Below are 16,697 nucleotides of genomic sequence, written 5' to 3' on the forward strand. Positions count from 1 at the left end.
CGCCATTTGTAGTGGATTGCTGGGCTAGGCGCGCATACTTCAGGGAGAACCTGAAGCGCCTCCATGTGCTACCATCCATGTTTAGTGGGGAATTCCTGACCATGTAATTCCACCCACATGTGAACCAAGGCAAGTCCAAATAGAAACGATCGGCATCATCTTGGAACACCTTCGGAACTGAGGGACAGGGACCCAGCCCTGTATACAGCCCGGAAAAGCCCAGCAACTGCCGAAAAGTCCTCAACACATCCTGTCTCTTCCGGCACCTAGAGAGAAAAAAGAACACAATTGGGCCAGCCGACTTCCTTACCTTTATAGGAGGGGTCCTTGTTAATTGTTTAATTATTCACGATTGCTAACTAACCTGTCTCTCTGGTTGTACCTAGGGGATGAAATCCCTTGTGTAATTGTGCTGCCGTAGGACGTACGGGAAATATATATATATATATATATATATATATATATATATATATATATTTAAAAAAAAAAAATAGATTGTGAGCCCCATATAGGGATCACAACATTTTTTATTTTTTTTCCTATCAGTATGTCTTTGTAGAATGGAAGGAAATCCACACAAACTCGGGGAGAACATACAAACTCCTTGCAGATGTTGTTCCTGGCGGAATTCGAACCCAGGACCACAGCGCTAACCACCGAGCCACCGTGTTGCCCCAATGAACTCCATATTTGAAATGAAATATATGGTAAAGAATAAAAAATACTTGCAATAGAGGCAAAAGGTATAAAAATGAATTCACTTGATATCTATGCAGATTTCCATGCCATTCAGGTAAACTAGAATATTATATTTCTTTCTGCATAATAATTTCTTTTTTCTAATTAATATGTCCAAAAGGTTGTGTATTCATGAGCATGTGAAAATGAATTTACAATTTGCATTCTTCTTGAAACTGGATATAACTTCATAACCTTGTCAGTACTTGTATTATCCATAGTATAACAATTCTGGGCATTTTTCTTAAAATAATTCCTGTGTAAATCCTCCTGGAAATGTATAAACTGACAACTGGGTATTACCCGTAACTACGCAGACTGAAACTGTCCAATCAGTGTTCACATTGTAGTGACACGCAAACAGACAAAGAGATTGGTAACAGCCAGTTGTCAATTTATTTATAGAATTAATACAGATTCTAAAAAAAAATGCAGCGGGATGGCTGTTTCGAAGGGATGCACAAGATTAACATGTCAGAAGACCCTCTGGTGTGCCTAAATGTGCTCAGTTACACGTAACCCAAATATCTACTGTATACATGTTGAAGTATTTTGGCATTTCCATTTTATTGCACTCCAGATCCTGTGTCACTGTTCCCCCTCCCACTAGATGGATTCAATAGCAGGAATTCTGCACCCCCTCAGTTACTTCCTCAGGAAAAAAAAAATCAAGAAGGAACTTGATCCCAATGAGAGGGCATTCACACTGGGATGGATGCATGAGGGAAAAGCCCATTCAGCTTGTGCCTATGATGGAGGTATTCCATAGCAGCTCCTGGCTTATCTTCCAGCCTCTCTAGGATCTCGTTCTCCCGGCTTCTCACCTTTATACATGTAGCAGAGAAAATGTCCACACTGAGACTGATGCTGATATTTTGGACCTGGCTTCACAAAGTGAACTCTCAAGACCTGGATCCTGCTGGAAAAAATGTCTGTAAATCCGACAGGTAAATGATCATCAGCTACTATGTGCAATTGTCCATCTTCTGTATAATGTTCATGTTCAAGGTTATAAGGCTGAACTAATAGTACTAAGAGGAGAATGCGGGGAAACATCTTAAGGTGATAATCTATGATGTACAAATAGATATGATGTATAGAATAAGAATCTGCTACCCTGGCTCGTTATAATATTACATTGGAATCAAGATCAAGGAAAGAACGTCAGCTGAAGAGTATGGTATATTATATTACAATATTATTTATGACTTCTTATGTGAAAATACTGTATATTTGCAAATTAAAGTAAATTGCTTGTATAGATCAATAACTACAGCTAATAAAGCTCAAGTCCTTCCTATAGTTTCTTCTAAAGGAAGGATGAATAAGGAGATATTTAGATTCCTATATTAACATGCCACATCCATAGGTGCACCTTTCCTAAATGGAGGATTGAAATGAGGCATTGTTGTTTTGTGTTACATGAGACGTACAGTATTACCTGGCTCAGAGATACATATGGTATAGTAATAGTAAATTAAAGGGATTTGCCAATAACAATACTTATATTCTACCTACACAAAAGGAAATAAGTGGTCACTGGGGTCTGATCACCGAGCCCCTCAGCGAACACAAGAACTGGGACCCCTGAACAATAGTGTATATGTATGATCACTGTTCCATTCCCTTCTATGAGACTGATGAAGATACTGAGTACAGCGCCATGTGATCCCCAATGAAGTGGATGGAGTAGTGGTCACATATGCACACTATAGCTCCTTTCACACAGAGACCCCCACTCTTCTCACTACTAGTTGAATTGATGATTTAGTTTACAGAAGCCAATATTTTTCATCTATTTTGATTATTTTCACATATATGTGTTACCATTTTGATGTTTGTTTTTGTCACTGACTAATAGACTTTAATGAGCACCCAATGGACCAAAACAGAGAATGTCTCCAATGTTCTGGAACATGAATACTTGCATTGAAACCAATGGGGAAAATTTATACCTTGTACACCAGTTTTGCAAAAAAAAAAAATAGACATTTTGGGGTTTTTGCACCATCCTCACCACTTCCCTGAAAGTGGGGTATGGTGAGGGTGGGCAGAGGGTGCCATGTCTACTATCATTTATGATATAAATCTGGTGTAAATGATGTAAGAAATGTATGCCAGCTATGAGCTATTAACATCTAGACACAGCTTGGCAGAGACTGCGCCTTGTGGGGTTATGAAGAAGGGCATTGATATTAATAAATCTACCTGTAGTATTTGTCCGTATTATTCCGTCCATAAAAATATGGAGGGAACACGTATGTAAGAAAGAAACAACATCATAATTTGACAAGGTGGTAACTGGAGGCCATTTTGGTTCTCAGCAATTGATGATAATACTGGGAGAAGAGAAATGACCATAGCAACCAATCACAACGCAGCTTTCATTTCAGACACTGCCCTTAGAAAACGAAACCTATGATTGGTAGCTCAGGGCAACAAAGACAGATTCTTTGTCAGACAGTTTTACAAATCCAAGAATTGTTTTTATTCCACATGATGAAATATTTCTCTTGGTCTTCGATTTCTAAGATGATAATTCGATATGTCACCTGTCTCCTTTGCAAAGATGGCTGCCACGACAACAAAAAAACAAATACCAATATCTCTCAAAAATGGAAAAAAAACTTCAAACAAAATGCTGAAATTTGACAACTGTTTCAAACTTAGAAGTAGTAACATAAGGCCAGTCTTATATTACTTATTATGTAGATGTAGTTTTGGTAAAATATTATTTTTAGGTAGAGGCGTTCTTCCATCTTCTTTGTCATTTCTGTACCGCACACAGTTACTATAGTATGTTGTATATATTTGTTCTTACATCCTGTTTGTGCTCAATGACACTTCCTTTTTAACAATAGGGAAATGCATTTCAAGACTTTCTCAGATTTCAGAGACTGCTCAATATACAAAGTAAGACAGCAGTGAAACGAACACTTAGAACCATAGACGTATGGTTATGTAAAACATTAGTCATGAGACACAATTCCAGATTTCCCTCAATGTACAGCAGTCGCCCTGAAGGGTAGTCAACATCTGTTTGCAGGCTACCACTTACATAACATCTAAATAGCTGGAAATGTCAATGGTTGGTGTTGCTATAGACTTGGACTGCTCAAACCTTTTGTAATGGGGCCCTACTGAGCAGAACACAGTGACTCCTGGTCCTCCACATTGGTTGTAGCCCATAGCAAGTAGGGTTGAGCGATTGGGATCGGAAAAGATCAGATTCCAATTAGCGATCGAGCAAATTTCACGATTGGGATCGGTTGGAGAATGATCGGAAATCGTATTTTGAAATCTCAAGATCAGTTCAACCCTAAAAGTGACTTTTCTCATAGAGAAGCATTGACTAGGGTTGAGCGATCGGGATCGGAAAAGATCGGATTCCGATCGGCGATCGCACAAATTTCACGATCGGGATCGGCTGGAAAATGATCGGAAATTGGATTTTAAACTCAATCCTGAAATCTCAAGATCGGATCAACCCCAATAGCAAGATTAAAGGTGAATTTGGAAGTTTGTCTTTTGAACACAGTATAACATTAGAGCGTACCCCTTTTATAACAACTTTTCATAGATGAATAGTACAAGCGAATACAATACACGTTGCTATAAATTTTATTAAAAACATGTTTTGTTCTCCATTGATCAGGCTGAGTTGTTTCTAACATAAAAGTCTATGGAGATAGGGGGAGGAGGCTACAGGAAAAAATGTAAGTTAACTCTTTTGACTGCTAAATCTAGTTAGTTAACCCCTTAGCGACCCTTGACGTAACTGTACGTCATGGGTCGCATGGGGATGTATAGAGCGAGCTCACACGCTGAGCTCGCTCCATACACGGCAGATGCCGGCTGTATAATACAGCCAGGACCTGCCAATAACAGCAGCGGTCGGTGCCCGAGCCGATCACTGCTGTTAACCCTTTACACACTGCGGTCAAACGCGACCGCAGCGTGTAAACAGCGCAGGCGGCATGGGCGCCGCCATGTTTCCCCGATCGCCGCCCTCCTGAACGTCACATGAGGGCGGTGATCGGTTGCTATGACAGCCGGAAGCCTATTGAAGGCTTCCAGGCTTGTCTCTGCACTAGATCTATTAGACGATGCCAGAGGCATCGTCTAATAGAAGTGCTGGGATTCTGCTATTCACTGCAGTACTGTAGTATTGCAGTGAATAGTATGAGCGATCAGACCCCCTAGGTTTCAAGGTACCTAAGGGGTCTGATCATAAATGTAACAGAAGAAAAAAAAAAGTTTTTAAAAGTATTAAAAAAATAAAAAAAATATAAAAGTTCAAATCACCCCCCTTTCCCTAGATTAGCTATAAAAGTAATTAAAGAACATTAAACATAAACATATTAGGTATCCCCGCGCTCCAAAATGCCCGAACTATTAGAATATTAAAACATTTATCCCGTACTGCGAACGGCGTAGCGGCAAAAAAAATAAAAACAGCCAAAAAGCGTTTTTTTCAACACTTTGCCTCCTATAAAAAATTGAATAAAAAGTGATCAAACCATCAGATCTTTCCCCAAATGGTATCAATAGAAACGTCATCTTGTCCCGCATAAAAAGACACCACAACCAGCTCCATACATGGAAATATGAAAAAGTTACAGGTGTTAGAACATGATGACACAAAATTTTTTTTCTATTTTGCAAAGTTTATCATTTTTTTAAAAGTATCAAAACATTTCAAATACTATATAAATTTGGTATCACCGCGTTCGTACTGACACGTAGAACACAGGTAACATGTCATTTGTACCAAACAGTGAACGCTGTAAAAATTAAACCCATAAGAAAATGGCGCAAATGCATTTTTTCTCCAATTGCACCTCATTCTGAATTTTTTTCCAGCTTCCCAGTACATTGCACAGCATATTGAATGATGCCATTACAAAGTACAATTTGTCCCGCAAACAATAAGCCATCATGTGACTCTGTGAACTGAAAAATTAAAAAGTTATGGCTCTTGAAATGTGAGGAGGGAAAAACGAAAATGCGAAACCAAAAAATGGCCTGGTCCTTAAGGGGTTAATGCTCTACCACAGTACAAGATGAGGCAATAAATCAATTACTAGTGGCAGCCGTCTCCCCCTTCCCTCCTATAGATTTTGTGTGGGTCTAGCTATGGATAGAAGTGTTATTAGAGATAAGAGTTAGTGAAAGTAAGGAAGAAGGAACATAATAAGCCCAACAAGTGGAGAAGGAGACATTATTTTTTAATAATATATATCACAAGGTTTCTTATAGTCACCTGTACTATTCATTTATGAAATGTAGTTTATAATTGGAGGTATGCTTTAAAATTTATGCAAAAAACCCCTGCCGTCCAAACTGTGCTACACTGACAACTGTTGGGCACCTCACTAGTGATGTCCGTCTCACAATATGAAAAGGATTGTTAGGGCTCATTCACACGGAGTAAACGCTAGCTTATTCTGAACGTAAAACACGTTCAGAATCAGCGGCGTATAAAGCAGTTCCATTCATTTCTATGGGAGCCGGCATACGAGCGCTCCCCATAGAAATGAATGGGCTGCTTTTTTCACTACGAGCACTCCCATTGAAGTGAATGGGAAGTGCCTGCGTGTATGGCTAGCTCTGCTCATGCCGAGCCGTACAGGCGGGCACTTTCCATTCACTTCAATGGGAGTGCTCGTAGTGAAAAAGCAGCCCATTCATTTCTATGGAGAGCGCTCGTATGCTGGCTCCCATAGAAATGAATGGAACTGCTTTATACGCCGCTGATGCTGAACGTGTTTTACGTTCAGAATAAGCTGGCGTTTACGTAGTGTGAATGAGCCCTTACACTGTGTTCACATTTACGCTAATCTGTAAAGGACCAGACAACGGACACGTGGGCTTGCTTAAAGCGTAGCTAAACTTTTGAAAAACCAGCGTGGTTTTGGAAATCGCAGCATGTCAATTATATCTATAGAAACGCCGACTGCTTTCCCGTAGATATAATGGTAACAGAAAGTCCGCAAAGGAAAACTCGCGCTGTGAGAAGAACCACAATGTGTTCTTGCAACGGTTGTTCCCGCAGCGCTTTAGCGTGGCATTTCCGTTGGGGTCTGACATAAGGATCCCACACAGATCAGCAGCTCTAGTAGCCTCCTTGTACTGAAAGCTGCCAGTGGACAGAGAGCATGTATAGAGCTTCTCCTATTCAACTAAATGAGGCAGTGCCTCTATTCCATGGAACCCCCACTATACGAGAATGGAAGGGGCTGCTGCGCAGCTCCTATTTAAGTCCACTAGCAGCTTTCGGCATCTGGAGACTTCTAGAACAGCTGATCTGTGCAAGGTCCAGGTGTCGGAACTCGAAAGATCACATACTGTTGACCTGTATGATCAGTTAGGCTGGAGGCAATTTTGCTGTTGTGCACTATGTGCAACAAACATTTTGTCCCTCTTTCCATCCTTAGGGTGCATTCACACGGAGTAAAATGGAGTGTAATTTGGAGCGTTTACGGAGCGTATACGGAGCGTTTACGTAAACGCTCTGTATACGCTCCGTAAACGCTCCAAATTACACTCCATTTTACTCCGTGTGAATGCACCCTTAGAATGTCGGGAGGTATGTATTTGTATGTAGGTGATGGAGTGGTAGTGCTTTTTTTGCTACACTTTGTTATTTGACACACTGTGGCATCTGTGTGTTGCTGCTGGGAAGGTATTTTGTGTTGCACTGTGGTTTTTTTGTGTGTCACATCTGCGCCCGGGAGTCCGTTCTGCAGGTTTCCGTTTCCTGCACAAAACTGGTCAGGAGACAGAAACCTGCCGGAATCTTTTCAAACCCATTCATTTGAATGGGATTGAAAAGCGTCTGGCCGTGAGCGCTGGTAAGCGTTTTATGCCCCCCGTGGCTAAACTGTTTTTTTAAAACCGGACACAGAGTTGGACATGCAGTACTCTGTGTCCGGTTTAAAAAAAAACGGTTTCGCTGTGTAGAGCATAAAACGCTCACCGGTGCTCACGGCCGGACCCAATCTGACAGGTTTCCGTCTTCTGCATGCAGAAGACGGAAACCTGAGAACGGAGATTGAACGCTGGTGTGAACCCAGTCTAAGGAAAAATTTTGTGCAGCACTGTGACATTTGTTTGGTGCTTCCATTTTTTGTTTTCTTTATGATGCTATTTTGGGTGTCATTGTTGGTAGTAATATGGACATTGCACAGTGGTATGTTTGGCGTTGCTACTATAGTAATATGGCTTCTGCACAGGAGTAAATGTGATGAGGTTTTAGCATCACCTTGTATTGGCACAGTTTGAGAAGTCCTGTTCTAGAAAATAGCTCCTACCTAGTGAAGTTTCACATGTATTTGTCATCATATTTTGGGATGTAGTCACAATTAGTTTGTGAAATCTCACTTTTTTTTTTTTGTGCCTTTTGTGTCCCTAAACTTTCGGATGACATTTTTAAGCAGCCATGTGTGTCCATGAAGAGTAACACTGTTTTTGGCCATTATGTGACTTATAGAATACATTTTTTAGCAGTTTTCCCCATCTCTTAGTTTTGCCTTGAGCTATTAAGTGAAGACTAGCTCTTATGATGTTTCCCATAAACAATACATGGAGAAAACAGGGAATTCTTCTCCCTAACTTCTCTTTCAGTCAGACATCAGACCCTTATAGAACATTGTAGAGAGGTACTGAAAAAATACTGGTGTGAATAAAGTACTTGAGGTGAGCTAGACCATTTACTGTTAGCTGCAGAAGCCTCTCTTTGCCTGTTTCTGCTTCTCTCTTACTGGGCTCCACCTGCCCCAACTCTTCTCCTTAGCCCCCATGCTCTTGTGCTTTGTCATTCTGCTAACCTTATTTTTAACGGACTGCACAATAACCCATGATTTTCTTATGGCCCCTGTAAGCCAATGGCTGGTCAGGTAATGGAGAGGTGTACATTTCACCCAGACTACTAAGGTGGGTGAGATGAGAAAACTCCAGAAGGAATGTTTGTTCTTTGCAGACAGCTTTCATCTGCTGAGCATTTTGGTAAATGCTCAGTATTGGGCTGGATTTCTAGGAATGGCAGGTAGGTTGGTAGTGGGACCTGTCATTCCACCCCCCTCCAGTCCACACTTTGGGGATGTTCCGGTAGTGACTCAGCTGTTGAGAGTCTGCTCATCAAGGGAGCTTAAGAAGCCAGCTCCAGCAGAAGACTTTGGGCAGAGCTTGGCTGGAGAGCCAAAGAAAGAGGTCTTATTTTTGGAGCTGTGTCCTGAGTGATTCTACTGGCTTTTTCTTTCTTTTTTTTTATCCTAGGTGAGGTAACCTATTCTTATGTTTAGTTAGAGCCTAGCCGGGCAGGGATTTATTTTTGTATTGTTTTCCTTTTGTTGCTGCACTACCTTTTTGAGTGAAAATAAACTCTACCTTTGTTTTGGACTAAAAGAAACTGGACTTTTGTGTCTATGCCACCCCACCTAGCAACCCCAGACCCTGACAATTGGTGGAGGATGCAGGCATACAGCGGGTGCTAGGGGTAATGACACGTCCACTCTTTGCTGGAGAAATTTTTTTTTATGTCCTGGGTGAAGGCTGCTGCCGCTATACAGACCCAGACTATGGAGGAGATACTGAAGCATCTTGTACAGTCCAATGTGCAGCAACTACAAATGAATCGTTTGCTGATGGAGAAAATTGCGCTCCTTAAAGAGACTGTTGTCACTAGTCCGCAAAGACATGTGGAGCACAGAGATGGGAAGCGGGCTGTGCAAAGAGCTTTGCAAAAGAAGACCCAAGATGATGACGTGGAGGCCTTCCTGACTGTGTTTGAGAGAGTGGCCGAACGGGAAACTGCCAGCTGCTGACTGGGCAGACGTCATTGCACCCTATTTGACCAGTGAACCCCAGAAGGCCTATTATGACCTCTGCCAGCAGGGTGTCCAGGACTATAACAAATTAAAGGTGGAAATTCTTGCTCGGCTGGGGGTAACCACTGCTGTCCGTGCACGGCGGGTACATACCTGGAGCTACCAGATGGACAAGCCTGCCAGATCCCAGATGTACGACTTGATTCACCTGGTGAAAAAGTGGCTGGAACCAGACACCTGTACCCCTGCAAAGATGGTGGAGAAGGTGGCCCTAGACCGGTTTACCAGAGCTCTTCCTCCTGCATTGCAGCGCTGGGTTGGACATGGAGACCCCAAAGATGCCAACCAGCTCGTCAGCCTACTGGAGAGGTACCTGGCAACTGAGGCAAAACTCCATGATTACCCTACAGCGCGACCATACCCCAAGAACACCCGGTGGAGGGCACATCCTGGTAATACTGTTCCAATATTTGAGGGCAGAGGGAGAAGAGCTCGAGATGTGTTTTCTAGGCAGTCCACCAGCCCAAGAAGGGACTCTCTGCTGGAGAAACCAGGGATGGTACAATGTTGGAAATGCCATGAGCGGGGACATATTGCTGCTCAGTGCCCATTCACCTCTGAGCCAATGGACTGTGACGGCTAGTAAGCATGTCATTATTTGCAAGACCTGTCTGTGCTGCTGCACCGGGACTAGAGACTGGGCCTCAGGTCTGCCAATTTGTGGTGAATGGCCATTCTCTCCAGACATTGTTGGACTCTCGTAGCCTGGTCACTCTGTTGCATGCCAGTTTGATAGCTGGGGACTTTATCTCGGACAAACATATGGTTGTTTGTTGCATCCATGGGGATGTCAAGGACTACCCCATGTCCAAGGTCACAATAGAGACTATATTAGGATCTGTTTATTATGAAGTGGGTGTTGTAAAAAATCTTATGCATAATGTGATTTTGGGATGTGATTTCCCTTTGTTCTGGGATTTGTGGGGAAAAGGTACAACCACACAGCCAAAGGTGGAAACCCCGCCTACACCCAAAGTGCATGAGGAGGGCAACACCTTTCTGTTACAGGTCCTAGCTGGAGAGGAAGATGGTGCCTCTTCCCCAGCTCCTGAGCCTAATATATCTAAATTAGAAGTCTCACGGGATAATTTTGGTACTGCACAATTGAGAGATCCCACTCTAGCTAATGCTCGTGATATTGTGATAGTTGTTAACAATGTGCCTCAGGAACCTGATGCTGACCACCAATTCCCACATTTTGCTATGAATAATGACCTCTTGTACCAAAGTGATACCGCCATCTGGTACTTGATATGGCCCATAATCATGTGCTTGGGGGACACCTAGGGGCGGAGAAAACACAGGAGCGGATTCTCCAAAGATTTTATTGGCCATGCGTGTACAGGGAAGTGAAGGACTACTGTGCGTCCTGTCCTACATGTCAGGTACATGCCCAAGCCCCACATTTCCGTAGTCCCTTGGTTCCCCTACCCATCATTGAAGTGCCTTTTGAAAGGATTGGTATGGACTTGGTCGGTCCAATAGTCAAGTCAGCTAGAGGTCACCAATATATTCTGGTTGTCTTAGATTACGCTACTCGCTATCCTGAGGCAGTTCCCTTGCGTAATACGACATCAAAGAGTATTGCCCGTGAGTTATTCTACTGTATATGTTTTCAAGAACAGGCATACCTAGAGAGATACTGACAGACCAAGGCACGCCCTTCATGTCAAAGGTGATGAAAGAGCTATGCAAGCTGTTTAAAATTACCCACATACGGACCTCTGTGTATCACCCCCAGACAGATGGGTTAGTGGAAAACTTTAAGAAGACTCTCAAGCATATGCTTAAAAAGGTGGTAGAAAAAGATGGTCATGACTGGGATTGCCTGTTGCCGTACCTGATGTTCTCTATTAGAGAGGTTCCACAAGCGTCTACAGGTTTTTACCCTTTTGAATTAGTCTATGGCAGACACCCCAGGGGCTTACTTGATATAGCCAAAGAAACCTGGGAAACGGAGGCTTTCCCGTACCGTAGTGTCATAGAGCATGTAGCCCAGGGGTCTCAAACTCAATTTACATGGGGGCCGCTGGAGATAGAGTCTGGGTGAGGCTGGGCCGCATCAGGTTTTCCACAAGCTATGCTTGCCGAAGCAAATTTAGCTCCGCCCAATTTTATGAGGACTCCACCCATTCTTATTCATCTTCCATGTGCCCCCACACAGTATAATCCTCCTACAGTCACCCGTACACTATGTCCCCACATTATAATGTTCCCTTCTAACTTCCCCACAGTATTAGGTCCCTCTCCTGGTGCCCCAGTTTAAACTGGGGGAAACTAGAGGGGACATGAAACTGGGGCAGCTGGAGGGGGACATAAAACAGTGGGGGAAGTTGGAGGGGGGCAATAAATTAATGGCAGCTGAAGTGGGACATTAAACTGGGGGTAACTAGAGGGGGACATTAAACTCGGGAGGCTAGAAGCAGACATTAAACTGTAGGGGTAGGTGGACAGTGACAATAAACTGGGGACAACTAAAGGCAGACAGGTCCCCCTCCAGCTACTCCTATGGTTTAATGCCCCCTCCAGTTGTCCCCAGTTTGTGCCCCCCTTCATCTACCCTCAGTTTCATCTCCCCCCACCATTTCTCCCTCAGTTTGATATCCCCCTTCATTTGCCCCATTTTATGTCCCCCCTCCATCTGTCCCCAGTTTTATGTCGTCCCTCCATCTGCCCGAGTTTCATGTGCCCCATCCATCTGCCCCCAGTTTCATATTCCCCTCCATCTGCCCCAATTTCAGATACCCCCTTCATCTGCCCCCATTTTCATGCTCCCCCTTCCATCTGTGACCCCAGGTTCATGTCCCCCCTCCATCTCTGCCCCTAGGTTACTGACACACACACACTGACACACACACACACACTGACACACATACACTCCATCTCACATTCCTCTCAGTACTACATCCATACCTCCCAACCGTCCCGATTTCCGCGGGACAGTCACGATTTGGGTGACATGTCCTGCGGTCCCGGTTGGAGGGAGGTATGTCCCGATTTCAACTCAGATTGGCGTCCAGAGGACGCCGATCTGAGTTGAACACATACGCGGCTGAAGCAAGAAGCTGACACAGATCAGCTCCTCGCTTCGCTGCTGCCCGCCTCTCTCCCTGACACATATGCGGCTGAAGCTGCTCACGTGCTCGCTTCGCCGCTGCGTCTCTCTCTCGCTGACACATGCGGCTGAAGCGAGGAGCTGACCTGTGTCAGCTCCTCGCTTCACCGCTGCTGCCGGCTCCTGGCTTGTAGACGCGATGTACAAGACAGGAGCCGGTGGCAGCGGCGAAGCGAGGAGCTGACACAGGTCAGCTCCTCGCTTCAGCCGCATGTGTCAGCGAGAGAGAGAGACGCAGCAGCGAAGTGAGCACGCGAGCAGCTTCAGCCGCATGTGTCAGGGAGAGAGGCGGGCAGCGGGGAAGCGAGGAGCTGACCTGTGTCAGCTCCTTCCTTCAGCCGCATGTGTCAGCAAGAGAGGCGGGCAGAGAGCGGCGAGGGAGCGGAGGAGAAGGTAAGTTTAATGTGGAGGTGGAACGTGAATCTGGGGGCAGATGAAGGAGAGGACGGCATGACACTGGGGGCAGAGATGGAGAGGACAGCATGACACTGGGGGCAGAGATGTGGGGACATGAATCTGGGGGCAAAGATGGAGGGACATGAATCTGGGGGCAGAGATGGAGTGGACATGAAACTGGGGGCAGAGATGTGGGGACATGAATCTAGGGGCAGAGATGGAGGAACATGAATCTGGGGGCAGAGATGGAGTGGACATGAAACTGGGGGCAGAGATGTGGGGACATGAATCTAGGGGCAGAGATGTGGGGACATGAATCTGGGGCAGAGATGGGGGACATGAATCTGGGGGCAGAGATGGAGAGGACATGAATCTGGGGGCAGAGATGGAGGGACATGAATCTGGGGGCAGAGATGGAGGGACATGAATCTGGGGGCAGAGATGGGGGACATGAATCTGGGGGCAGAGATGTGGGGACATGAATCTGGGGGCAGAGATGGAGAGGACATGAATCTGGGGGCAGAGATGGAGAGGACATGAATCTGGGGGCAGAGATGGAGGGACATGAATCTGGGGGCAGAGATGGAGGGACATGAATCTGGGGGCAGAGATGGGGGACATGAATCTGGGGGCAGAGATGTGGGGACATGAATCTGGGGGCAGAGATGGAGAGGACATGAATCTGGGGGCAGAGATGGAGAGGACATGAATCTGGGGGCAGAGATGGAGGGACATGAATCTGGGGGCAGAGATGGAAGAGGGACATGAAACTGGGGGCAGATGAAGGGTGTATATGAAACTGGGGGAGAGATAGAGGGGGGACATATAATTTACGGGTGACTGTAGGAGGATTATACTGTGTGCAGGCACATAAAAAATTAATGAGTGGGCGGAGTTAACACAAAAGTGGGCGGGGTTAAATTTGCCGCGGCGCGCGGCATTTTGTCCCTCTTTCAGTTCTTCAAAAGTTGGGAGGTATGCTACATCTCTTCATCTTTCAGCCGGGACACTAAGACACACCTCCAATAGTCACGTGACGTCTGACGTCACACACACAGTTCCTTGAGTCTTAAACTTCAGCAGTACTAGCTTTCCACTGATCACCCTGTTATAACAGCAATAAAAGCAATGGGTGATCAGTGGAAAGCTAATACTGCTGCAGTTTAAGACTCAAGGACCTGTGTGTGACGTCAAACGTCACGTGACTATTGGAGGCGTGTCTCAGTGTGCCGGCCGAAAGATGACTATAGAGGGACATGCAGGGAGCTGCGCGGGGGCCGCAAACTTTTGTCCCGAGGGCCGCAAGTTTGAGACCCCTGATGTAGCCCAAATCCAGGACTGCATTTCAACAGTCATGCCAATTGTAAAAGAACATTTGCAAAGAGCACAAGAGGCCCAAAGCAGAATTTACAATCATTCTGCCAGAGTCCGAGAGTTTAACCCAGGGGACAGAGTCCTTATTTTGGTGCCTACTGTGGAGACAGGGCCGGCTCCAGGTTTTTATGGGCCGTTGGGCGACAGAGCCTCAGTGGGCCCCCTTGTAAAGGAGGCGGGGGGGTGGGGGGATGGAGACACTGTGCGTCGCAGATGAAGTGAGTGACGTCATGCAGGAGTGTGGCGTCACCAACGCCATATCTCCCAATTTTTAGAGAAGAAAGAGGAGCAAAATGTGCGGCGCGCCGCGACAAATATGGCTCCACCCACTTTTGTTGATTCCACCCATTCTCATTCATTTATCATGTGCTCCCACACAGTACAATCCTCCTACAGTCACCCGTAAATTATATGCCCCCCCTCCATCTCTCCCCCAGTTTCATATACACCCTTCCTTTGCCCCCAGTTTCATGTCCCCCCTCCATCTCTGTCCCCAGTTTCATCACGTTCTCCCCCTTCATCTGCCCACAGTTTCATGTCCCCCGTCTCTGCCCCAGTGTCATGCTGTTCTCTCCCCACCCCCTTCATCTGCCCCAGTGTCATGCCGTTCCCCCCTCCCCTTCATTTGCCCCCCAGTTTCATTGGGCCCCCTCCATCTTTGTCCCCAGTTTCATGCCGTTCTCTCCCCACCACCTTCATGTTCTCCAGTGTCATGCCGTTCCCCCCCTCCCCTTCATTTGCCCCCCAGTTTCATGGGCCCCCTTCATTATGTTCCACCTTTATATTTAATACAAAACAAACACTTATACTCACCTTCCATCGATCCCCCGACGCTCCTCTCTCCAGTCACATACGCGATTAAAGCAGGAGCTGTGAGTTCAGCTCCTGCTTAGCTGCAGCCCGGCTTGCGTGTGTATGCGTGATGACGTCATCGCGCCAACACACGCAAGCCGGGCCGGAGCTTTAAAGTAGGAGCTGAACTCACAGCTCCTGCATCGCGTATGTATTCCAGCTCATTGGCGGACGGACGCCGATGAGCTGAAATCGTGACAGGCAAGTGCCGGGGGGGCCCCCAGAGGCTCTGAGGGCCCCGGCACTTGCCCGACTATGCCGTGCGCTGACGCCGGCCCTGTGTGGAGAGCAAGTTTTTAGCAAAATGGCAAGGCCCATATGAAATTGTGGAAAAAGTAGGGCCAGTCAACTATAAGGTTCACCAACAAGGGAAAAGGAAGCCTTTTCAAATCTACCATGTGAACTTGATTAAGCCCTGGAACCAGAGGGAATCCTTGGTGGCCTCAAATACAGAGGTGGGTGATTCGTTGCCACCAATCCCTCCAGTCCGTGTGAATGAGACCCTCTCAGTGCCCCAACAACAGGAGGCAAGAGAGTTCCTGCAGAAAAATAGACACAAGTTCTCTGATCTACCAGGGCGTACCCACCTGATAGAACACCATGTAGAGACAGAACCTGGGAGGAAAGTAAACCTCAAACACTACAGAATACCAGAGGCATGTAGGGAGGTAGTGTCAGCCGAGGTTAAACACGTGCTTGAGTTCGGAGTAATTGAGGAATCCAAAAGTGAGTGGTCTAACCCAATTGTGTTGATACCAAAGCCCAATGGTGCTTGGAGGTTCTGTAATGACTTTAGAAAATTGAATGAGATCTTGAAGTTTGACGCTTATCCCATGCCCAGGGTTGATGCGCTTATTCAAAAGTTGGGTAATGCCAGGTACATAACCACACTGGACCTGACAAAAGGTTACTGGCAAATACCTTTGTCTAAAGAAGCCACAGAGAAAACTGCCTTTGTTGTTCCCGAAGCGCTGTTCCAGTACAGGGTTATGCCATTTGGTTTACATGGAGCTCCTGCTACCTTTCAGATGTTGATTGACCAGATCTTGCGGCCACATCGTGACTACGCAGCGGCTTACCTGGACGATGTGGACATTCATAGTTCAGACTGGGGAAGTCATCTCTGTAAGGTGCAGGCCTTACTATTAACCCTGAAAAATGTGCTTTAGGGCTGGAGGAAGTCAAATACCTTGGCTATGTCATTGGCAAAGGGGTAATAAAGCCCCAAATCAATAAGGTGGAGGCAATACAAAATTGGCCAAGACCACTGGCCAAGAAGCAAGTCAGGGCATTTCTTAGCATTGCTGGCTACTACCGGAGGTTTGTGCCAAACT

At 45.6% G+C, this 16,697-nt stretch overlaps 1 protein-coding gene across 1 annotated transcript in view; it reads left to right on the forward strand.

Annotated features, from left to right (window-relative positions):
- The first annotated feature begins 1,467 nt into the window (after positions 1 to 1,467).
- SCARF1 (scavenger receptor class F member 1) overlaps positions 1,468 to 16,697 on the forward strand; it is a 36,153-nt gene continuing 20,923 nt past the window's right edge. The window contains exon 1 of the mRNA XM_075263928.1: positions 1,468 to 1,685. Coding sequence (XP_075120029.1) covers positions 1,585 to 1,685 — 101 coding nt within the window. The 5' untranslated portion in view covers positions 1,468 to 1,584. The remainder of the gene's footprint in view (positions 1,686 to 16,697) is intronic.

This window comes from Leptodactylus fuscus, chromosome 2 (assembly GCF_031893055.1).
Source record: "Leptodactylus fuscus isolate aLepFus1 chromosome 2, aLepFus1.hap2, whole genome shotgun sequence".
NCBI lineage: Eukaryota > Metazoa > Chordata > Amphibia > Anura > Leptodactylidae > Leptodactylus > Leptodactylus fuscus.